General features: G+C 37.2%; 1 protein-coding gene across 3 annotated transcripts in view; it reads right to left on the bottom strand.

Annotated features, from left to right (window-relative positions):
- The window catches only part of alpha-Cat (catenin alpha), a 204695-nt gene that overhangs the window by 33997 nt on the left and 144596 nt on the right, over nucleotides 1–26102 (bottom strand). For all 3 annotated transcript variants that reach the window (XM_068228829.1, XM_067152964.2, XM_068228830.1), the window contains exons 12-13: nucleotides 23895–23964; nucleotides 1596–1663 (exon numbers count right to left, since the gene is read on the bottom strand). In XM_068228829.1, coding sequence (XP_068084930.1) covers nucleotides 1596–1663; nucleotides 23895–23964 — 138 coding nt within the window. The remainder of the gene's footprint in view (nucleotides 1–1595; nucleotides 1664–23894; nucleotides 23965–26102) is intronic.

Below are 26102 nucleotides of genomic sequence, written 5' to 3'. Positions count from 1 at the left end.
TTAGTGCTTCACTAGCAGAAACCAAACAGAATTATTTAAACTTTGCATTTTATTTTTCAATGCATCATTTTTATTTGCAATTGGCTGATGATGACCATGAATACTGGTCGAAACCAGTACCAATTTTAATTAAATAGGAATGTAAACTTACATTTCTTATTTTAATAGTATTGAAAAGTGGAATCATTATATACATTCTTTTAACTTAATAAAGATGTTGAGTCCCATAGGGAATCTGAAATATTTGTTCTGAATGAGTAGTTGATAAAATTCCAACTTTTATATCTTGGTAGGTGTGCTATTTACCAACTGATGAGCCCAACTTAGCACACTGGGGCGAATCGCTGGCAACCAGGAATGAGTTAGCTGGAAAATTTATAATGTCCAATAATGGACCAACTATATTGGTATTAACATACCACTTAGTCGAAGAGCTTTTCTCCTTATCCCAAGTCTTCTTAGCCCATAGTTCGAAACTTTTTCAACACTACTCTTTCGTTGGAAATCACCCAGAGCTAAACATGCTGCTTTTCTTTGGATCCTTTCCAGTTTATGAATTAAGTAATCCTAGTGAGGGACCCATACACTTGAACCAAACTCCAACCAGCTTTCAGTGAGTTGCTGGAATCTGATATTTTTGATGAAAATACTCTAGAAGTAGATGTAAATGTTGTGAAGATAAGATGTTTGAAATGAATTAGTCTTAATAAATAATATACCTGTTCAGTTTCAGCTAGATACTGTTGATGATATAAATGTTCTGCCATATATCTATATTACTACTTCTACCATTTTTCCCACATCTGTGCGAATACGGGTGCAAACTGTGTCACACGGGTGGATTTGGCCCTGTTTTATGACCGGATGCCTTTCCTGATGCCAACCCTATGTGGAAGGGGGTACTCACTATCGCATGTTTCTGTGGTGGTTGGTAGTGTAGTGTCTTGTCTGAATATGAAGACGAGAGTGTTGGGACAAATACGAACAGCCATTCCCCAAGCCAGAAGAATTAATCAGACCCAATTAAAATCCCTGGCCCAGCCGGGAATCAAACCTCGAACTCTCTGAACAGAAGACCTCAATGCTGATCATTCAGCCAAGGAGTCAGACACATAAGATCTATACTAAGCTTCACAAATGTTCTAAGTTTAACTAAAATAAAAATCGTATGGAGGATTTACATCTAATCCTCTAGGCACTGTCCAGTTAAAGGGCAGGTACAAGAATAAAACTCTCCATTTGGAATGTGTTACAGCTGATTTTGATTCCTCTCCTCTATTAAGTGCAGAAGCTGCAAAAGATATGGACTTGTAAGAAGAGTGTATACCTTAACTTAGAAGGAAGAAGCCTCTAGCTGTAACTTTAAAACATGAAAAATCTCAAGTTATGTATTAGTAACAATGATTATTTTTGGGTTAGTAAAAGTACCACATAAATTCACAATAACTGTAAGTTATGGATGTCTTCATGAATGGATCCTGAACTTTTCTGGTTGCAGTAACCATTTTATTAGAACAGTCAAAGCCCAAAAGCTATTGACTATCTTGACAGATGAAGAATAATAAAATAACTGAAACAACTGAAACAACACTCACCCTTGCTGTTGTAATGCCGCTGATGTCAGGATATTCATCCACCCCATGCTCACCAGTATGAGCACTTGCTGTAAGAGGAAATATTCCAGTTTGAATTATTATTCTAGTGTTTACATGATCCAGTGTGATTGCTAAACTAGTCTAAAAGTTACGATTTACAAAAGCAACAAAACTTAAAAACACACAAAGACCACATCAAAAATCCTACCTACAGTAAACTGACTCAATATTCATTTTTTGTTTAAACAATGGCTACAAATGGACAAAAATCTTATCCAGAGAATATATCAATAATTCATATTTAATTTACTTAATATTCATGAAGTACAGTATTTAGTGTTTGCAGCAAAAAGTGGAACATTCTGTTCCATATCTACTACAATGGTTGCAACATATGATCAGCCCATCTCCTTACAACAGGAAAAAAAGAGTAAAATTTGTTTTCCGTTTACAACAAACATATTTTGATTTTGTGTCTGGTCAGGGGCATTGACCAATGTGTCAGGTACCTCCTGTGGTAACAGAGTATCCTGTACATCGAGCAACTCTCTCCTCAGTGTTAGGTGACGGTGAATAACCGATTCCCTAGAGGATTTTGGGCAGAGGAACCACTCTAGATGGGATAAATGGCCCTTCAGCAGAAGAAACTTGAAAACTATCATGCAGTATCTGTTCATCAGATTAGAGGCGACCATGAAGGGGACCTGTTAGGAGCAGCTAGACTGAAACCTGGTAGTGTGCGTAAGAAACCTTCCGGAGTGGTAGACTCATTGTAATAATGGCCTGGATTTAAGTGGCCACAAACATAACTTCCGGAGTGGTAGATACATTGTAATAATGGCCTGGATTTAGGTGGCTACAAACATAAGACCTTGGATTTCCTCTGTAAACAATGGACAGCTCTTTGGTAACTGGGGAAGCTGTGAAAAATGAGTGATAATGTAATACCGCCCTGATGGACACCATGAATCTGGAAAGTAAATGTGTTGATATTGACAAATAATAAGAAAAAAATATTGAATTTGTGAAAGGAAGATCATACCCTTCCATTAGCCAATGTGAGTGCAGATTAAATAGCACACCAACTTTTGCTTAATGGAAAACCAAAACTTTCCATTAAAGTAGGGAAGAATCCCATAGTCAGACAACCAGACGAGAGCAATGAGTTATCTAAGCATTTCACACTACCTGAACTGGAATTAGCTCTCAGTAAGTGTAAGATTGGGAAGTCAGCAGGACTCGATGACCTTCGAATGGAACAAATTAAAGAACTTTGGTCATATTGCAAAGTGCTGGTTGGTAGAACTCATGAACAACTGCGTTCAGTCTTCCACGATACCTAAAATATGGAGGAAGGCTAGGGTCATAGCCATTCTAAAACCAGGCAAGGATAAAAATGACCCTAGGAGCTACAGACCAATCTCCTTATTGTGCCATCTTTTTAAGGTTCTGGAGAGACTAATCCTCAATAGGTTGACTGATAAAATCGAGCCACTTCTGATTCCACAGCAAGCTGGTTTCAGGAGAGGGAAAAGTTGCATATCACAGATGTTGAAATTAAGTCAACACATAGAAGATGGTTTTGAAAGTCGGAAAATCACAGGAGCTGCATTTATAGATCTCTCGGCAGCATATGATACTGTTAATCACCGAATTCTCCTAGGAAAGGTATACAGCATGACAAAGGACTTTCATCTGACTTGTGTCATTAGAAACCTACTTTTCTTCGTTGAGTTCCAGGGAAAAAGAAGCAGGTGGAGGATACAGAAGAACGGACTACCTCAGGGAAGCGTGTTGGCACCAATGCTTTTCAATATTCACACAAATGATCAGCCTCTTCCTGCCGGGACGAATAGTTTCATCTATGCTGATGATTGTGTCATCACTTCTCAGGGGGATAACTTCGAGGTGATTGAACAAACATTGTCCAAAGCTCTAACACTCTTGCTGGCTATTACAAGAAGAATCAACTAACACCAAACCCAACTAAGATGCAAACCTGTGTTTTCCATCTAAACAACAGAGAAGCTTCCCGAACACTGAAGGTCACTTGGCAAGGCATTACAACAAATCCTACCCCGAAGTACCTTGGAGTCACTCTGGATCGTGCATTAACCTACAGAAAACATTGTTTGAACATCGAGCAGAAAGTGGCTGCTAGAAGCAATATTGTGCGGAAACTAAATGGAACATCTTGGGGAGCACAACCAGACACAGTGAGGACATCTGTCCTTTGGAAAAAGTGCAGGGATAGCACCTCCCGCTATCCTCTGTGAAGTGGCAGCCAAGAAAGGAAAGAGAAAGTTGTTGACATCGGAAGCCCACCCTTTGTTTGGAAACGAACCACCACGCCAATGGCTTCAGTCTAGGAAAAGCTTTTTGAGAGTAACTAAAACACTTGCAGGAACAGCTCAGCAAGCAAGAATTCAAGAATGGCATGTCAGGAGTCAACATACGAGGATCAGTCAATGGATGACCTCAAAAGAGGAACTCCCTCCTGGCCATGTCACAGATTGGGTGAATTGGAGAGCACTGAATAGACTGCGCTCTGGTGTTACGCGGTGCAGGGCAAACCAGAAGAAATGGGGTTTCGAAGTGGACAGTACCTTGTGTGTATGTGGAGAAGAGCAGACCACAGCCCATTTGCTGCAATGTAGTTCATGCCCATTCAGCTGCACAACAGAAGACCTGGTTAAAGCGAAGCCAGATGCACTTGATGTTGCAAGGTTTTGGGCTCACATAGTTTAATGCGGCTTTTCACTGAAGTATTTATATTATGTTTTATGCTTTTTCCTTATATTTAATTTTAAACTTATGTATGCTTCTGACATGATATAAATACAAGGTGTACAGTTTTGCTTCCGCCGTTTTGTCCCCAATATTGGAGGCTTTAATGAAACAGATTACTTTTACATGTACCATTCAAAGTAGTGTCCATCACCCGCCACGACTTTCTCCCATCTTTCGGGCAGTGTTCGAATCCTGTGTCGAAAAAATTGTTCATCTTTTGAAGCGATCCACGAATCGATCCAATTTGTGACTTCTTCACGAGATCGGAAGTGTCGGTCAACCAGGCCATGCGCCATTGATCGAAACAGGTGATAATCAGAGGGAGCAATGTCTGGAGAATACAGCGGGTAGGGCAGGACGTCCTATTTTAACATTCCCAGATATGTTTTGACCTCTTTTGCAACGTGGGATCGAGCGTTGTCGTGTTGCAAAATCACTTTATCGTGCCTCTCGCTGTATTGCGGCTGTTTGTATTTCAATGCACTGCTCAAACACATAAATTGCGTTTGATAACAAGCACCTGTGATTGTTTCACCGGGTTTTAACACCTCATAGTACACGACGCTGAGCTGGTCCCACCAAATGCAGAGCATGATCTTGGAAGCAAAGATGTACACCTTGTAAAATAAATTAGCTAAGTGCAACCAAGTGAAAGAGAAACAGAGAAGGAAAACTTAAGGGCATCTGTCTGTTACAGAGTGGAGAATTGGGGGCAAAAATTGGGGTAAGTACAATCTAGATGAAGGGCGTAAAGGACTATGTGGAAGCGGTATAGTATAATAATATCATATGTAACCATGTTGACTAATTAATCCTAAATAAAGCTAACAATCATTCTGCCAGTCAGTACTATTTATTACATACTCATTATGTATAAATGTTTTGCCCTATTTTAAGGGCTTCTTTGGTACACAACTTGGATACTTTAGATCAATATTATACCCAATATTCAATAATAACACTACATACACACTGATATATAGCTCAATCATCATATACAGGTTATTCAGCTAAGATGTCCACCTCAAATAACTCGTTAACTATTGAAGATATTGACATTATGTTTTCCCTTTCAGTAATGTTACCGAGGCACTAACAATCTGGACATGCCATACTTTTCCAGGGTATCAATATCTGCGGAGATAACAGTACTAATTTTGTTTTCTCTAATAGAATTACACTGTTTTCTACACCTTGACTTAAAACTTGGGACCAAATATTATGAATTAGTACAGTGATTATTTTGAAAATTGGAGAAATACTTCAAGAAAATTTAATGTATTCAAATGTGCTTCATTTGATCAGCGCTACTTATGAAACATGAGCTAGCTGCTGACGTACAGAATTCCTTCATCTTCTTATGACAGCTAGGTATTCACTCTACTGTACCTATCAATATACAATGATAAAATGGATGATTTAACATTTTTAATATCGCCATAGATAACAGGTAAAGGAAAAGCAGCTAAGCAATGGGTTTCCTTTCCTAACAGACTTCCTTTGGTCAACCCTTGTTCTTTTATGATTCTGCTGGTATGAGGTTTGTGAAGCCCAGGGAATCTTTCCTTTTCATGACTTTTGTGACTTTTCTCTTTCATTTGTTCAGTCTTTGAAGGATCGAACCACTTCCTTTTTCCCTTCTGATTAGCGTACAAAAGGGGTGATTGCCTACTTGTGCTTCTTCCTAAAATTATACTCTAAACACTGTGAACCAACAGAGATCAATCCTTTGCACCATCTGTAACCATTGTCTTGCATGGTGGAGTGTTACAATGCGCCATTCCAATTTAATGAGAAATGTGGCAGAAGGCTTCAGTGAAGGATATACACGAGCAAGACCTAGAAATACCTTACTTAAACAAATTCTAATTGACATCCAGGCACAGAATTATGTTTCAATGAAGGAAGCAACAACTGACAGGAAAATCTGGAAATGTATTATGGCAACTGACCTGTCCTGGGACTGTAAACCAATGATGGTTTCCTTTCCTTTCCTTTCACAAATTCAATATTTTTTCTTATTCTTTGTCATTATCTAACACATTTACTTTCCAAATCCGTGGTGTCCATCAGGGTGGTATTACATTATCACTCATTTTTCACAGCTTCCCCAGTTACCAAAGAGCTGTCCATCGTTTACAGAGGAAATCCTAGCATTTTTGAAGGGCTTATGTTTGTAGCCACTTAAATCCAGGCTATTATTACAATGAGTCTACCACTCTGGAAGGTATCTTATGCACACTACCATCATTACTTTTAAACATTCAGTGTAACTTTAACTACTATCCCTCATAATAGGCCTTACTTTCTTTTTGTTCATTAATGTTTCTCCTTCTTTCTCTGCCACTTTTCTCACAACTTGGTGGGGCTGCAGTTGCGATCCATGTCACGAATGTGGATTTGGCCCAGTTTTAAGGCCAGATGCCCTTCCTGACATCACCATGTCTGGTAGTTGTCGCCCCCACCCCTTATGATTGCACTAACTCAGGTGGATTTTCGGTGAGGATGGAATAGAAAAGCCGTAGGACTGGGAAGGCAGTGGCCATGGCCCTAATTAAAAGTACAACCCCAGTATTTTCGTGGTGTGAAAATGGCAAACTATGGAACACCATCTTCAGGGCTGCTGGGATTCGAACCTATCATTTCCCGAACGCAAGTTAACAGCTACGTGGCCCAAACACCGTGCTGCTAGTTTGTTCGGTCCTATGAAGTTTAATGTCATGTCAGGACATATCAATTTTTACTTTACCTGTTAACATACGACAATACAAAAGGTGTTAAATCATACAATTTATCACTGTGTATTTATGGGCACCAAGCTGTCAGAAGAAGGTGAAGGAATTCTGTACGTCAACAGCTAGCTAATGTTGAACAGAGCAGCCTCCAGCTGGCAAATGAAGCATGTTGAATACATTATATTTTCTCGAGAACTACTTGTCTGATTTTCAAAATAATCACGGTGCTGAATTTCTAATGTTTGTATGTTTAAGGCTGGGTGTAAAAGCCAGTGTAGTTCAATTTTAAATTTTTTTTGTTAGTACCATTATCTCAAAAGATATTGACACACTGGAAAAGAAGTCCATAAATAGGCAGGAAATGTATGCAAAATGAATATGTTATAAATAGTACTGACTGGCTGACTGATTGTTACATTATTTAAGAGGTAAAGTATGCAATTTGTTAGTGCAGCAGAGAGTGCTTGTGGCAGGACATCTAAAAGAGTGAAAGAAAAGGAGCCACCGTGGTGGAATGGAACTGAGATCAAACAGAAGAAAGCAAAAGGAAGTATCTCAACAGCAAATGGAGATGTAAGAAGGTGGTAGGAGAAGAAAAGCAGAAGAGTTAGGAAGAATTTACACAAAAAAAATGGAAGTGGATGTAAGTGGCAGTAAAAGGATGCTGTATGGACTTATAAGAAGTAACAGGACAGAAAGAATTATCACAAAGCTAGTGAAAAAGGAAGATGGAGAATTGTAACACACCCAGAAGAGATAAAGAGAAGGTGGAAGGTGTGTCTTGACAAGCTATTGAATGTGAACAACTGTACAGGGGAGATAGAAGCAATACAGTGTAAGAACTCAACAACAGAGGATGATATAACAATGCTGGAGATGGAATTAGCGGTACAAAAGATGAAGATGGGAAAAGCAACAGGGATGGACAAAATCAGTGTGGAAATGATGAAGGCTGCTGGACCTGTTGGTATGCAATAGTTGTACCAACTACTAAAGTGTATGTGGAGACACAAATGTGTACCAGAAGATTGGAAAAAAAGGAATAATAATACCAGTGTTTAAGAAAGGGGACAAGAAAGTTTGTGGTAACTATAGAGGAATCACACTTATATTGCAGGTAGTTAAAATACTGGAAAGGATATTAGAAAGAAGAATGAGAAGAAAGATTGAACAATATGGTTTCAGGAGTGGAAGATCTGCAGTGGCCCCAATCTTTAGCAGAGACAGCTGATGGAAAAAACTGGGAATATGGAAAGGTTCAGGTCATGATTTTCATAAATATAGAAAAGGCATTTGATAGTGTCCCCAGAGAGAAGGTTTGGGAAACCATGGTTAAAAAGAGACTCGGAAGAGAAATGTTAGAAATGGTGCAAGCAATGTACAACAACTGTGTTAGCAGAGTACTGACCCCAGTTAGAAAGACAGAATGGTTTCGGAATAAGATTGGACTAAGACATGGGAGTGTGCTGTCACTTCTCTTGTTTATTATGGTCATGGATGAAAATGTAAAGGAAATAAAGGAAGGCTATGGAGATAAAGAGATGAAGATACTGCTATTTGCAGATGATGATGTGATCAGGGGAAAGAACAGCAAAGAAGTGCAACAACTAGATGTAATGAACGAAAAATTTGAGAAGTATGGCATGAAAATCAGTACAGAGAAAAGAAAGACTATGGTGACGTCGAAAGGGGAAAGGCAAGGAAAGGGCACTGTGAAAATTGGAAGTCAGAGTCTGGAAACTGTGGACAGCTTTATGTACCTAGAAAGTGAATTCATGCAAAATGCTAGGGTGGACATGGAGATTAGCAGGAGGGTACAGCAGGGTAATGCATTCTATCAAAGTATAAGGAAACTTGTTTGGAGCAAAGAAGTACCAAGGAAAACTAAAGAGATAATGTACAAAATGTACTATGTACCCATACTGAGTTATGCAGCTGAGACTTGGACTTTGACTAGCAGGCACAAGAGTAGAATTAGGAAAGACAAGGAAAGAGAGTGAGAAATGAAGATGTTAGGAAGGAAGTTGGGATAGTAAAGCTAAATGAGAGAGTTGAAAAGAATAAACTAAGGTGGTTTGGACATGTAAATAGGATGGAGGAGAATAGAATTCCAAGACAGATGCTGGAGGCAAAGTGCGAGGGCAAGAGAGCAAGAGGAAGACCTAGAACAAGGTGGATTGAATCAGTGAAGAGTGGCATAAGAAGACAAAATTTAGACTGGGACAAGATCGTGGAAGAGGAATGGTGGAAGGAAAGACGAAGATGGAAAAGTGCCATAAATACCCTGACCCGGCAGGAGCCGGATAAGGGGAAATGATGATGAGTATGCAGTTGACAGATTCATTACATTGACAAGTCAGATCCAGAAAGCAGCAAGAGATTTGTTTCAAAAACATTCTCTACAAAATAGAGAAGATAACTAGTTCCTATAAAAAGTGAAGAAATTAGTAAAAGAGTAGGAAATAATGAAAATGAGAGATATGAAAGAACAAGTGGAAAATTTTTATGATCATCCAATCAGGTTAAGCAGTCTGTGGTAGTCCAGACCTTTTCGATATAATAGTTCAAGAAGATATATAGGCTTCAGAAGTTGAGCAGTCTTATCTGATTCAGGTGACAAGCATCAGTAGCATATGGCATGGGTAAAATCTGTTGTTGTGGAGGTACTATTACTATTGGCGGTTGCTTGGTTTTATATGCACACACTGAAGTGCCAATGTTGCTATATTTGAAGCATAGATGGACATCAAGGATGTGAGAGGAGGAGGTAGAATTTGCCACGAGCAATAGACATTTGTGGCAAAGTGTGTATTTCGAGTCCAAGTAGATATTACAGTAGATTTTCTTCTGCCACTATAATACCATTGGGGGGGGAATCTGAGTAATTCACGAAACCTTGAGACAGGCTCTTGTATATTACAAACAGCTTCCTCCTTTTCTGCAAAGATATCAATAACATGTTCTTTAAAGCTTACATCAAACGCCAACTCAGCAAGCAACTTCTTCTCAATGGCCAAAGAAGATAAACAGGACGGTCTGTCAATATGCAGCAAATTTTTCTAGAAATGTCTTTATTAGGTTTAACTCTTTCCCGCGGGTTGCGTAGTAAAGCGTACCCGACTTTCAAACCGACTTCCTCTGCCATCTGTCGGCTAAACATATGTTTTTTTTTTTGAACCAGTGAATTCCCTACGCTTCCTAGATACAACTGGCATGTACGGAATCCTAAAATAAAGTGTTCTTTTATATGTTTTCTTAGACAGAACAGACAGCTGACTGAATGTAAACACATTACAGCAACAGGGCTGCTCATAACCAGTTGAGTGTGGAGGTTATTGGTTACAAATTAGATCAGTATGTTGACAAATGCAATGGTAGTGAGTTTAAAGTTGTACGTTAATAATAAATGGTATGGGAAGCAGTTGGGACAGGATATGAATCTGAGGGAAATCGAAATTTGGCACAAGACAGGAAATGTTCATTTAGGTACCGTCTCCTTTTAAAATATTAGGAGGCCTACTTGTACAAAACATAATTATCAGTTTTAATTCTCCAGTTAATTCTCAGACTATCAGCCTCTACTTAATTACATAATATTCCAACTAATGTCAATTTATCTTCCAATCTCATTCAGTGAGAAATGGTTTATAATTTGTATGTCCGAGAGGAAGTATGATTTGCTAACTAAATATCTTCATCCAACTGATCCCGAAAATGAAATAAATTGGGAGATTCAGGATGAATTCCTGTGTTCTCCGCATTACCAAGGAAATAAGAGCCCCATCATGTCCAGCAATTCAGACTGACGTCAAGAACAAGCAATTTAACACTATGCACCATATTGGATGCTTCTTGATGTATCATTCTGAACAGAGGGGAGGATCTTGCGTGTAATTGGGTGATCTCATTGTGTCATTTTAGAATAACTATAGTGTACTTTCCATTGTTACAAAATTTGAAAGTGATATCTACAGTGGTTTTTACAGAATAAATTATTTAGTGAAGGTACTCCACAACTATACCTGAAAAGCACTTCATCAAAGAAAGGGTACATTTTCATCATGAGCTTGTTCTGAAGAAAGATAGCCCTATATTCTGCAAACATCTTCTCATTTAGAAGTTTCATAAAATCAATTTTCTTGAATTCTTGGAATCTAAGTTCTTTCTTACACTATAAAAGAATCCAATATTTCACATGTTGTGAGACTGCATAGTTTGTGAGTAATGCTTTCATCATACAGCATGTTATGCTGTTTTTTAAATTATGAGCTTCTGTACAACACACAACAATGGTGTCTACATTTCTCAACTACCAGAAGATCTACAGCTCTCTTCATTATTGGACAGTTTTATGTCAGATGTTCCTTTGACCTGAAGAACATTGAACAGATTATCTGCGAACAGGAACACTGCGCTGAAAAAGTGAAGCAAGAAATCAAAATTTTGATTTCCTATTTGTTTGTAAGACCGTATGTAGAGGTGGTAGAAATTGGATCCCAATTGTCATCTTCATCGACACTGTGTACTGTTCTCTTAAGTTCTTGGAAAGGCATTTTTATCATGGGTACAGCTCGAGTGATAATTCCACCTAATATCACTGTGGTGAGAAAGCCTGAAACCTTGTTCACAGAGAAGCTCAAAGATGAGTGAAACATAGTGAGGTCACTAATAATAAGCTTAACTTGCTTTATGTGCTCTGAACCTTAAACAAGCACTAGATTCATTTTGTGTGAGTAGCAATGAAATAACAGTACTTGAGGATGACTCCTTTACGACGGCCTGAAGGCCTACGCCATTATGATCATCTGAAAGTGCCGAAACACTAACTTGTTCCCAACTTCCAAAGTTTTCTAATATAATCTGTGATATATTTGCTGCACTTTTGTATTTGGAAACATTAAAAAAACTACAAATATATTTTTCAGTTCCATTATTGATTGCGTATCACAATATGATGATTTGAGCCCTGCATGAAACAATAGTTGTGTCGTCCACTTGGAAGTGAAATACACTGAGTCCTTGTGATCTCTTTCCTTATTGTTTCCTGCAATGCACGCATCACACATTCAATTATGTCATTCTGAATGGTACTATACATCCCTCTAAATGCACCAGTGTTTTATAAATATGCCCTGAATTCATATTCTTCTTGAGGGAGTAAATCCAGTTGTTCCAGATAATTACCCTTGTTTGTTGAATTTTCATACTCATGATAATCTCAAAGGGATAGTTTCTGTTTACAAAGGAAGGTGATAAAACAACAACAACAACAACAACAACAACAAGATGACCTGGAATCTTTTAATTTGCAGTCACTTTTTCATTATGCTGATCAACAGCAAATGACTAGCTTTCAGAAATTGCATGTTCTATTCAACCTTGGCATAGAATGTGAAAACTTTTGCTGTTCCTGGGATGTTCTTTGTGAAGCCTGATGTTTGCATTCTTTACTTTCAAACATTTTAAAAGTCAATGTACCCTCTTTGCTTCATTCAGCTTTGCTGCCAAAAAGACACAACATAGCTGTAGAATTTGTTCCTTTTAATGGTTCCTGTCAACCAGTTGTATTACAAATATCATAGGGATTTTTTTTTCCATTTTACCACCTTGCCGACTTAAAATTAGATTAGGAGTAAGTCCACTTAATTTCTGGTTCCCATTCCTCTTCATACATTAATTTGAAAAACCCTGGAATTAAAAAACTGGCAGCAAGATCAGATATGCTTAAATCACATATTTCTAAGTCTGAATAATACAACTGGAAACTAATACACATGTACTGAACGCTAAGTAACGCAATCACAATAACTTGCACCATACAAATAAACAGCTAACGAAAGGCTACAAAGAACAACAAACTGGAAGTTTAAAAGCACTGACTAAGCAGCGAGAGAGAGGCGTTTAAAGGAACGTCTCATGCAATGGTATTTTCCTCGAATCGCTGCCGTTGTTGTGCATACACCTGCTAATAATTTACTGTGAGATGCAAAAGAACTGCTACCTTGTGGCCGAGTCGTTAAGGAAAAGTCTCACCAACACAACCTAGCACAGTGCCAGAGGCAATGTTGCAGCAGTTGCTGATTGTAAGGCATTGATTTCTATTACAATGAGCCAAAGAGGCATAGAAACATAAGCATAATTCTATAAAGCATGTTACAGAATTATTCTAAGGGAAATTATAAAATTTCGAAACACATTCTCCCAATTTCTAGCATTAGCATACTTCGCCCTTGATGGACACTGTAATTCGAGTTAGTACCATTAAGAAAGGAGTCTGGTAAGATAGGCTTACGGTGTCACCTTTACCACATTAGATTACCGTCTTTGGTGAATGAGGTAATACCAGTGGGGTTTTATCTTTTTGCTATTGTTATTACTCCAAGTAAGACAGCTGCTATGGGATAAACAAGCATGTCTCAAAACCAAGATGACACTGTATAAATCATATTACACCTCTATCCTCACACACAGCCTGGAAACTGCTACATTAACAAGAAAGGACAACTCGAAATTCCAAGCAGCAGAAATTAAATTCCTACGCACAATGATCCAGAAGACCAGGAAGGATAAAATCGGGAATGAAAATGTCAGAGAAGATGTAGGACTATAAGACTCCTTACTCCAGAAGATCCAAAAGGCAAGACCGAAGTGGTTTGGTCATGTGAAAAGAATGAGCAGTGTTGCCAAATTATATTTTCAAGATCCGCTAAATACTACTAAAAATCCGCTAAAATTCCACCAAGAAATTCGATCTCAAATAATGAGCAATAAATTTCAGCAGCAATAATAATAATAATAATAATAATAATAATAATAATAATAATAATAATAATAATAATAATAATAATAAAATGAAATGGCGTATGGCTTTTAGTGCCGGGAGTGTTCAAGGACATGTTCAGCTCAACAGGTACAGGTCTTTTGATTTGACACCCGTAGGCGACCTGTGCGTCGTGATGAAGATGAAATGATGATGAAGATGACACATACAGACAGTCCCAGTGCCAATGAAATTAACCAATGATGGTTAAAATAATTCTCGACCCTGTCGGAAATAATAATAATAATAATAATAATAATAATAATAATAATAATAATAATAATAATAATAATAATAATAATAATAATAATAATAATAATAATAATATTAAAAGTAAATGTCTGCACTCATCTGATTTGTGAGTTTCACTGGGATTAACCCCCTGCCTGTGAGCTGGCGAGCTAAAACTTGTAGGCGTTTCACTGCCGGGTGCAAACTAGGTGAATCCCCTACCTCAAGGGCCACACACAGATCAGGCCACTTCATTAAACAGTCTTCCATCATAGTATAAATATAAATGCTACTCTCTCACAGTTTCATTATCTGTCGTCATTCGTCAACTAAGAGATAAGTACCCTTTCCCCACATATTACAAATTTATGATACTGTGATCTCATAACATCAAATCCATATAACATGTTTTCCTCATGTGACTGCTAGCTCCTGACAAGAAATACGGAATAGCTCGCAGACAGACTGGAGTACACATTTTAAAAACCGTAAAATGGATAAAACACTAAATCCCGCTATAATGAATCTAGAATTCCGCCAAAAAATCCGCTGTCCGCTAAATGATATATTTCTCCGCCGACAGTCTTCTAATTCCACCAAATTTAGCGGAAAATCCGCTAAGTTGGCAACACTGAGAATGAGTGTCAATAGGTCGGCAAGAAAGGAGTATGAAAGAGATATAAGGGGAAAGAGAAGAGTGGGCAGACCTAGAGAAAAATGGACAGACGTAGTGAAGAAGGATGTAGAGGACAGAGGACAGGATTGAGAGCGGATTGTGAACGAAGAATGGTTCATGGACCAAACAAATGGAAGGAGCTCGTATACCACACCTGGGAAACTGGAGTTGGTCAACGATGATGATGATGATGGCTATTGTTTTTACGTCGCACCAACACAGATGGGTCTTGTGGCAACGAAGGTATAGGAAAAGGTTAGGACTGTGAAGAAAGGGACAGTGACCATAAAGATACAGTCCCAGCATTTACCTTGCGTGAAAATGAGAAACCACAGAATACCATCTACAGGGCTGGTGACAGTAAGGTTTGAACCCACTATCTTCTGAATCCAAGCTGACAGCTACGTGACCCGCATTGCATAGCCACCTTGCTCAGCGATGACAGTGTTCCTACCAAGCGAGTCACTGTTATCAATCTTCTGCCTTAATTTGTATTGTTTCATTCAAAAATTAGTTTCATAATAATGGTGATTAATTCGTATTTCTTCTCCTTATGAATTCCATAGTTTTTATAATGATAAACTACGTACATGTTTCCCCTCATTACACACAATCTCAACTGAGGTCTACATATTTTTGCCATAATACAATTTGGGGATTTAAAACCACTTATGCGTTTAAGTATATCCATGACTGATCACATATTTCAGAGTTCCGGAGCAGAAATTTAACCCCTCTGATAGTGTCAACCAAGAATATTGAAAACTTGTTCCATTCAACTGTATAATGAAGGCAGGAAATAAGTGTTTTCCAGGAAAGTAACAGCTGGCTGTTGTGGCGAACACATTAAACTACGTCCAGAGTGCTTCCAGTACAAAGAAAACTTGTCGTAGGAAGGTATGAAAAGGAAAGCACTGCTCATTTAGTTGGCAAAACAAAAAATAAGGAATCATTATGAGGAAACTTTAAAAAGTCCTGTAAAAGTAGCAACAGAATGACAGCAGTAATGATCACATTATTAGGAACCTATAAAGACAAATGAATATGAATATAGATGATGCATCTGAAATCCCTTTAAGTATAGTTGATACTGACAATGATAATGAGAAAATTAGCCTCTCAATCCTTCCACAAAACTCTAGGTCTTGTATCTTTTATTTGAGCTTTAAGTGATGAAACAACAAATAAGTGTAATTCAAGTCATACATGAAGATAGGAACATCAGGAGCTTTTCTAGATTTGACAACATATCTTCAGGAGAGAAATGAAGCACTATGGATCTCATTTTTGCAGAGAGAATGCTGAAAGAAAAATACTGGGAACATGGAAAGAAACTCATAATGGAGTTTTTGGACACTGAAAAGGCCTATGACTGTTCCTTGGAAAATGATCTGGAAATGCCTTAAAGATCTTCAGGTCCCAAAATTCTTTATTCATAAAGATGCATTACCAGAATTGTTACAACTGTGTTCAGATAGGCAATGGAATATCTGAATAGTCTGAGATGAAGTGAGGAGTCCAGCAAGGAAGTGCCTCATCACCATACCCATTCATCATACGAATGGACCAGATCATAAAATCTGTTTGTTTGTAATTTGCTTTACATCGCACCAACTCAGATGAGTCTTATAGCGACGATGGGATAGGAAAGGGCTGGGAGTGGGAAGAAAACAGCCGTAGCCTTAATTAAGGTACAGCCCCAGCATTTTCCTGGTGTGAAAATGTGAAATAACGAAAAACCATCTTCAGGGCTGCTGACAGTGGGGTTCAAACCCACATAAAATCTGTTAACCCGGCAACGCCGTGCGGTACCGTATAGTACCAGTGCGCCTTACTTCTGATTTTCTCATACTGATCCTTACTCGCGCCATAAATCTGGCAACTTCGCTTTACATTGTCAAGGAGATACTCTCTACAATGCCTAAAATCAACAAAAGGTTTTATTTGAGTATTTGTTTGCGGCAACAACTGCTTGTAATTTGAGATCGTGTCGAGAGGAATAAAAATGACTACCTGTCTAAAGTAAGTTGCTTTACTTTGTTTATAAATATTGAGAATACGATTTTGTATCATGTGATTTATTGTCTTGAAATATAAGTCCATGAATTGAAATAACAAGCAATTGGTCAGCATTCCTGTGTCAGCTGTTATGATACAAATTATTCCGTTGGTACCGTATGGTACCGCACGGCGCTTACCATGCCTCTCTGTTTACTTTCTCCTCCTTACTTCTAAGGGTAACAATTCATACTGTAGTTGCAAATAATGATTTATGTGTGTCATAAAAATCTATAATTGTATATTTTACTTTTAAAAATTAAACGGCATGACATACTGAACCACTGGAATCTAAGGTATTATTCGAGGAAGATGAAGGGGGTCTCGCAGATAACCTTACGGGAGGTCAATCACGGGTACCAGCAGAAATAGTGCTAAAGCAACAAATTCCGCACAGGAGTAGATAATCCATGTCCGATAATGATTCATGGCCCGGGAAGAGAGCGAAATCATCACCTCATCCACCAGATACCTGGATGGCGTATGGCCCAATTTCACTCCAATTCCCTAGTGCGAAATTTTCCACTTTTCGATATATGATGCCGACCGAAATATGAGGGTTTTCTTTACGATGAAATTATGAATTTCTTGTGCTCTGAAGTCAACAACTACCGGTATATGCTTTTTACAAACGAAAAATAACCCCGAAGAAATGAAAATTTCATCGGCATTTTCCTTCTAAGTAGCTATGTGTAAGTACCACAATCAGAAAAGGGTAGGTGCAAAATATTTATTACGACATATATATTTGGGTGGTATTTTAAGGTAAATAAATGCAGTTGTTTACACTTCTTAGTGTATCTGACACCTTGAGATTCAATGGCGTACATCACTATATCGCTCCGACAAACCAAAGCAGGAGTTGTGCGGCGAACGAATGCGAATTCCGCGGCCGCACAGAATGCGTCACGTGTAGTGTGGGCGTTTGTGTAAACAGCATTTTGCCATTCTAAACTAGTGAAGAGTGGAAATGGGTGACTAAATAAGAAAAGCTGAAATAATATTACTCGTATTTCCTAAAGATATGTCACGTCTGAGCTAATGTTATATTTCGGAATTCCAAAGGGATATCACAAATAAACCTATAAACACCGTTTCTTCTTTTGTTTATTGCTCAGTAATTTGTAAGTGATATTCTGTAACAATATTAAGCATTCAGTTCCATGGTATTCTAAAGAGGTAACAATTTTTATGTTCCAACCAAAAGCTATGTCAAGCGCCGTGCGGTACCGTATGGTACCAGGCCCTCATTTAAAAACCAACGATTCAATTTTTAGAAAAATGACTTTTAAATGTTCTCTGATATGTGAATGCTGGGTATATTAAACAAAAATTTAAAAAAACGAAAATTGAAAACTCCGGCGTTCCCGGGTTAAGGAATTGGACGACAACCCAAATACCTGGGTACTTGCTGATGTGTTGATATGGGAAGAAGCAAAAGCGGAAGTATACGAAAAATTGGCTATTTGGAACACAAGATGATGATGTAATTTGAACTGAAAGTGTACAAAACAAAGACCATAAAAATGACTATGAACAGAAGAGCAACAAATTCAAAAATCTACCTGGAGGGAGCCAAATTGGAATCAACTTCCCCCTTCAAGTACCTCAGAAGTATGATCTCAAAAGGACAACACAGCCAAGCAGGAAATACTCGACAGGACCCAGGAAGCATCTAACTTTTACAGTTATGTCGGAAACCTATTCTGAGACAATAAAATACTCCAGAAAGGCAAATAAATATGTATCACACCTATTTTGTACCAACACAAATCTTTGGTTCAGAGACATGTACGCTACTAAACAAAGACTTCAACAGATTTCACGCAACAGAAATGAAGTTCATCAGAACTATGAATCAAAAAATCAGAAGGAACAAGATCACAAATGAAGTGAATAGGAAGGAAGCCGCATCAAGTTTCCTATCGCCAGTGTTATAAAGAAGCGTACACTTTAGTGGTGTGGACATGTAATGAGTAAGGTTCAGATGTTAACAAAAAATCATATTTCTTTCCTGAAGTCATTTCACTAGGAATCTGAAAAATAAGTGTGAATGATGGGTCCCTGATCCCATTTAAAGCAATTTTATGTTGCATATAAATGCATATTTCAGACATTTTTATTGCTTTGGTTTATTTTGCTCATTTGAGTGATGTAAGGTCATATTTGGTAATAATTTGGACAATTTTGTTCAAGTTAAAGCGCCATTTTTAACAATACTGTAGTAGATGTATTTTTCTTTCTTTTCCTGAAAAATATAGTTAGCAGGTTTAGGAGACATGATTCCGATAAGATGTTCTACGAACGTACGCTGACATATACCAAAAAGCATGCTAATAATTAATTTTTGATACTGAATGAAGTACAAAGTTTTAATTTACCTACTGTAGCTCTGTCAGTCTGCATGATTAAATGTTGATGGTTATGAATTTCATGTTTTTGGTCCGTATTGAACAATATATAAGTAATAATAATAATAACTTAAATGTTTCCACCTTTTCAATACAATATATTCACAAATTTACAAAATTATACGGTACTAGTTTCGACCCATCTAGGGGTCATCATCAGCCGTATTGAAGCCACAAATGATCTTTGCTTCAATACGGCTGATGATGACCCCTAGATGGGTCGAAACTAGTACCGTATAATTTTGTAAATTTGTGAATATATTGTATTGAAAAGGTGGAAACATTTAAGTTATTATTATTATTACTGATTAAATGTGTCTACTGTATTATCGCTTATCACTTTTTGACATGATTAATGTTAGTAATGCTCTAATAGTTGCAACCTATCCCTAAAATTAAGTCATATTTGATCTTTTTTGTTTAAAGATAATATTTAGCTAGTTTTTGGGGCATATTTGCATGCAAAATTTGTACTTCTTTAGCTCAAACTTCCGAACCCTAGTAATGAGAATGGACAATGAGAGAACTGCAAGGAAATAGTGATTTTGTCTATAAATCAATTTTATAATCTAAACAGTTTTGAAAAATAGATGGAGATTTCTGAACCCTCCATTTGTACCTACTCATTTCCCCTACTGAAAGCTTTACTGCATACCAAATGAGTTGATGTCATCCTTGTACAAGTTTAATTACAAAAATGTGTTTTTCATTCAACATCAAAATAACAAAAAAGTAATTAGGAATGAACACACTGGTAAATCTTAAACTTCTAACATGCCAAATATGTATCAACCACATATTCATTTTCAGACTTAGATGTCACAGTAAATATGTTTTTAGGTGGGAAAAGAGTGGTACATAATATTCAGATGCAAAATTTTCCAGCTCATCAGAACTGCTATTATATTTCAGCAGCAGTCCAAGCTAATATAACTTCAAACTTGTAATTTGAATCGACAGTTACTGTATGCTACGGATATGCAATTGTTAAGATTCAATTTTTCCCAAGTCCAGTGGAAAATAAATATGTGGGTAACACACAAGCAAATTCAGTTCATTTAAAAAATATAATTCATGCATTAACTGAAATCAATTCAACATCTGATTGTGAGCCTGCACAAAGAAAATAAAACGATTTGCACCCTAAAATAGTCCTGACAACCGTTACCAGGTCACCCACTAACTTAAATATAACCTTACATCTGCTCCTGGTATCGATCGTCTGGTCTTCGGTTGGCTCAAATTCTGTATCAGTGTCAAGCTCTTCGGAATTCTGAAAAATATGGTTCACAAATACACATCTTACAACTAAAAAAAACTTTAAAGTGTAGGAGCAGATACACAACTCGGCATGTCTCTTCTGATAGAGAGGAATCAGACAGCAAATGCATTGGAAATATTTCTTAAAAAGGCACAAAGAATGAAGGTACAGGCAAAACTAACAGTAAAGACCACCATGAACCACTGACATATAAAAAAAAAAAAAAAATTAAAAAAAAAAACATTTTACCATAGAAGTATTAGGAATCAAGAATAATTAAATTCTCAAACATTTTACTATGGGTAAAGTTTGCAGAATGTCTCTCATAAAAATGTCAATAAAGACCACAAAGTTGGTCTCTTAAGGATAATATTCTCATGAACATGTGCCCAATTCATAATGAGTTAGAGGCAAGTGAAACAGTGGAAACACTGCAAGTGCAATCAGTAATCAGCAACAAAAATTGTACTTGTAATGATTTTTAATGAGCACACCTCATTATAACAAAAGATTCAAAATTGGCATCATCAAGCTTAATACATAGTGCACTTTGTGTTGTTATGCTGTGCTGGTTGTATCATCCCTTGGTGACAAGACACAAATTACAAATGCATACCAAGTTTCACCTAAATGCACAACAAGAGCAGAACTTTTTTACTTTGTTCTATATACCACTGAGAATGTCTGTTCGAACCCCATCGATGGCCATCCTGAGAATTATTTTCTGCGGTTTCCCATCTTCACTTCTGTGCCACAACCACACCTAATTGTCTTTATATTTTATTCTCTGATATCGACGTCATAAGTCAGTTAATTGAAAAGGTAAATGTTCTCTAACTTGACGTCTACTTCTTCTCGAAGAGACAGATGGCACCACATGTAATTATGAATTACCAAAGCATTTCTTTCAATCTAAAACTTGCTCTGTATGCTCTATGACTGTAAGATAAGAAGAAGGCTACGAGATGATTCTTGTATCTTTTAAATAGTACTACAAAAAGATTTATGATTTTTCCCTACGTGACTTTCTGCTTGGAGTCAACGTACATAATTACTTAATATGTTTGGATCCTTATCCTTCGAGCTCCAGGTATTTGTTTAAATTTCCTCTTCCTTAGCTTACCACAGTTATTGCAAGGTTAGTGTACTATGTGATCCCTGTTCTGTATTTTGTTCTTTATGTTTATTGTGGCAGACCTATTTACATGTCTTCCCTTTTTCTTTATGTTTACTTGATATATATTCGTTCCGATGTAGGGACAAAAGGTAACACTGATCCTTTCTGATAGGTGTGTGTGTGTGTGTGTGTGTGTGCGCGCGCGTGCGCGATATGGTTGTTTGTGGATTCTTTTACATCTGAGACCTGTTCACATCCTCTTCGACTGCGACGTCTGGCTTGAGCCCATGTTGCATAATATGTTTGAAACGCTAATGCTGTACGATTTATGTTCGCCATTTCATGTGATATGAATATGTTTCATAGCTTATGCATTGTTTATTGCGGTGACTGGGTGAGCCTTGCCTACGTAGCGGCCACCCAGATAATCTGATCTGTACTCTCGGATCAAGCTCATAAGCCATCATCTGACTTTAAATATGCTGTTACGGTCATTATCATAATGTGCCTTGATACTACATTTTATTCTAACTTTGCACATTTGGTCTCTCTGTGTATATGTGCATGTGCGTTGTGAGACTATCCGATCGGTGTTATTTTTCAATGCCTTATGAATGTTTGCCTTTAGCTTTATTATTATTATTATTACTACTACTACTACTACTACTACTACTACTACTACTACTACTACTACTACTACTACTACTACTATTTTATTATCTTATCAATTTCTCTGGCTTGCTCAGCCATTTTATTTACCTATTTCGGGATCTTATTTTCTATTCAACTTATCATCTTTGACTCGTGTTTGTTTTGCTTCGGTAACTATGGCAACACCCTTTTATCCTCCTTATAACCTCCTGATGTTCTATAATTATTCTTTTCTGCCTGCTTTGCTTCTACTACTTTAATTTCTGAGAGATTCTGACTCTTTGGAATTTGGTGGATGCTTTTTGAGAAGGTTTGCCAGGTTGTTGGATTGCTTTTGTTTTATCTGGAGCAGAGACAATATTTCTTTCTTCTTTAAAAGCCGCTATATTATCTCTAATTGATGCTTCATTCTAATGAAAGAAATGTTTTGCAACAAACCTTACGTACCACTGTCTGGTATAAACTGAACCAATTGGTATTGCTGTTCTCTATGCCTCTGTTGAATAAGATAAATGCAAGAGTTTTATGAGGTGGTTATTAAAGAGGCGAAAGACTTGTATTTTAGAATACTTTAAAGACTATGTACGTGAGTAACTGTTTCCCTAAAGTCTCCTCTTTTTTAATTTTGTGCTAATCTTTTATTTGTTCGGGCAACCTTATGAGAATAAATCCTATTTATTTTAACCTCATCTCTGCTTCGGGTTCACGCCTTTTATACTTTTAGTCATTAGTGTAAGAGGCCCGAATACAGTTCCTGGCTGTCTATAGCCAGTTTCAACTGGTCCACGATATTTCGTTAGTAGCTGAGGTGAGAAGGTGGACTTCCAAGGCAAATGCCAGGACAGTTCCCACTCACAGACTACAGCTGATTCCTTCCACCTCCTCATCCAATTTCATTCCCCATCATTCGTTTCATCTTCATTAGCTCCTCACTGAAGTTGGTGTCAAAGGGCACTTGGCCATAAAAAAAAAAAAAAAAAAAGCCATTTAAAATCATCTCATCTGGCCCATATTGGAAAAATCGGGCATGGGGCAGACATACAGTACATACCATTAAAAATCAGTTTTGATAAGTTTTCCTTCAAACACCTAATACAGTAAGTATTTTACAAAATTGACACTTTCTTGTTCCCCTCTGAATATTTTGTAAAAAAAACTGCCATATTTAAGTTGTCTTTATTGACCATGTAGCCAAGGGAGGGAAGTTCCATCTAGTCTGAGATAATTTCTACATTTAATATAAGCATATGCATTTAAAATATAGTAATGCCTTCCTTGTATCCACTTTGCTAGTGTAGACTTGTATCTTAAGCCTCACATCATCAGAGCATCTGATATAATTTCACTCCTAGACTTCCAGGTATAAAGTAGGTGGTGGTTTCTTTTCTTTCTGGTGGTTTAAACCCTTGCACAAACACTGATAGGTTTTTGGTGATGGTATATTTTAAGTTTAAAATGCCTCTTTGGTATGGATGAACAATGACATCAGCAGACATGCCAAGCAGATAAACTGCCCACACACTTGGATTGGAGTGGGCAACAGCCTTACATTTGCTCCTTGTCTCTATGGTGTAATGCTCATCAAATTCAACATCCTCTGGGTCCAGTTCCTCATCGGTCTGAAGAGAGAAGAACAATGGGTTAGTCCTTGCCCAACATGCACTGTCTTGTTATTTTATCCAGCATAAAAAAGAGATAGGAAACAGAAATACAGCAAGGAAAAAAGACATCAAGCAGGTCCACAGAAGTAAGAAAAGTAAAATTCCATTTAGTGTTTACTTGGAATTAATCATACTTCACTCTAAATCATAGGAAACTCTAAATTATAATTATGGAAGAAACTATTTATGTCATAGGATTCTTGAGAAAACCTCAAAGCAAGGTACACTAAATTGGAAGACACACTGCACAAACAACTTGCTCTACTTTTAATCTATGTAGGGGCAGATAACCTTGATGTTTGGCCCCTTAAAACTACAACCATCGTCATTCTTTTAATTATCAACATTCTGAAACTGTGCAGCCTCTGAATAAGATATTTGGGGTATATAAACAAACAAGATCATTACGAACAAATAACAAAACTGAAATAACAAAACTGTAATATGAATTAATTCTCTAATCCAATGTTGCTTGGCCAATATATTTGGAAAGGAGGTAAGCACACATACAGGTTTTGTTTTGATGAAGAATGTTGTTCACAGAGGGTGCTTTCAATGTAAACATTAATACCGGTTTTATATGAACCCTTGGTGAAACCATCATCCTTGCAAATTTGATCTGGAAGTGTGCTATAAAAACACAAACTTGACATCCATTACTTACTGTAATATAGGTATATACACACAAAAGATATATTCAAACACCACGAACACCCACACCACTGTAGTACAAGATTATATCATACTTCAACTTATCTCTGTTCAATCAGGAAATACAATTTACTGGGAGCAAGAACTGACATTGTTCACAAGTAGGTATATTACAACTTTGTAGTGAAGTGATATGGTCGCAGAGGCCTCATTTATCTCAAAAAGAATGATGTGCACACAGCTTGTAGTAAATTTCATAAACTTTGGCAACAGCTTACGGAAATAAGATAGAGTTAGGTTCTTATCCTGTTAACATTTTTCAGTAAATGATTACCAAGAAACACAACAAAATTGCATAAAGTAAGAATGTAGTGGAAATGAAAATATCAGTAAAGCACCCATTATCCAGGTATATCCTTTTCACATTTCATGTTTAAAAGTAGTAGACAAAAGCAAATAAGCTCTGAAATTTTCTCATAAAATGCAAAGGTAAGAGTGAGAAAGTCTAGAAACCATACTTAGGAAAGGAGAGAAACTATTTGATGATAGACATGCAAAATTATATACAAAGCAACTACAAGACAAGATTAAAAAAAAAAAAAAGCATTTCTACTTTGCTATCTAAATATTCTTGGTTAGACCATAGCATACAATTAAAAAGAGTTTTTTAAAATCTTGATGGCTTGACAAATCTCATAAGCCTATTGCCTCCAGTGGCTGTTCTTTGGTTCATAGCTATAGGTTACAGGGATGAGTGTATAGTGTCCTCAATTATTATTATTATTATTATTATTATTATTATTGTTGTTATTATTTGCTTTACGTCGTACCAACACAAAGAGATCTTATCATGACGATGAGACAGGAAAGGCCTAGGAATGGAAAGGAAGCGGCTGTGGCCTTAATTAAGGTACAGCCCCAGCATTTGCCTGGTGTGAAAATGGGAAACCATGGAAAACCATCTTCTGGGCTGCCAACAGTGGGATTCGAACCCACTATATCACGGATGCAAGCTCACAGCTGCGCGCCCCTAACCGGATGGCCAACTCACCCGGTCCATCAATTATTAATGTTGGGTTCAATACTAGAAGTGCTACCTCTCACGTCAAACAACTTCTAATTGTCTACAAAACATTGCATTAACCCCATTAAAATTTACCTGGCAATTTTAAACATTACCCAGGGTAATGTAATAACTAACCATTAGCTCAGGGTTAGCAATATTAATTAACCAAATTTCCTAATTCACGTGTACGATCTCTTAAAAATGCTTTTTCTTACAGAAGTAGTACTAATATGAAATTATATTCATGTACGAGAGTACAACTCCAAAATTTCAATCAGATCACTTTAGCAGTGATGGCATAATTTACAAATTTCAGTAGCACATAATGTACTTAATACATTGGAGACCGTGTCTTAAGGTGGCATGTGGGCAGGCAGAC

The sequence above is a fragment of the Anabrus simplex genome, chromosome 8 (genome assembly GCF_040414725.1).
Source record: "Anabrus simplex isolate iqAnaSimp1 chromosome 8, ASM4041472v1, whole genome shotgun sequence".
In the NCBI taxonomy this organism is placed as follows: domain Eukaryota; kingdom Metazoa; phylum Arthropoda; class Insecta; order Orthoptera; family Tettigoniidae; genus Anabrus; species Anabrus simplex.
The sequence above is the reverse complement of the archived record's forward strand: the minus strand, read 5'-3'. Positions and strand labels throughout refer to the sequence as shown.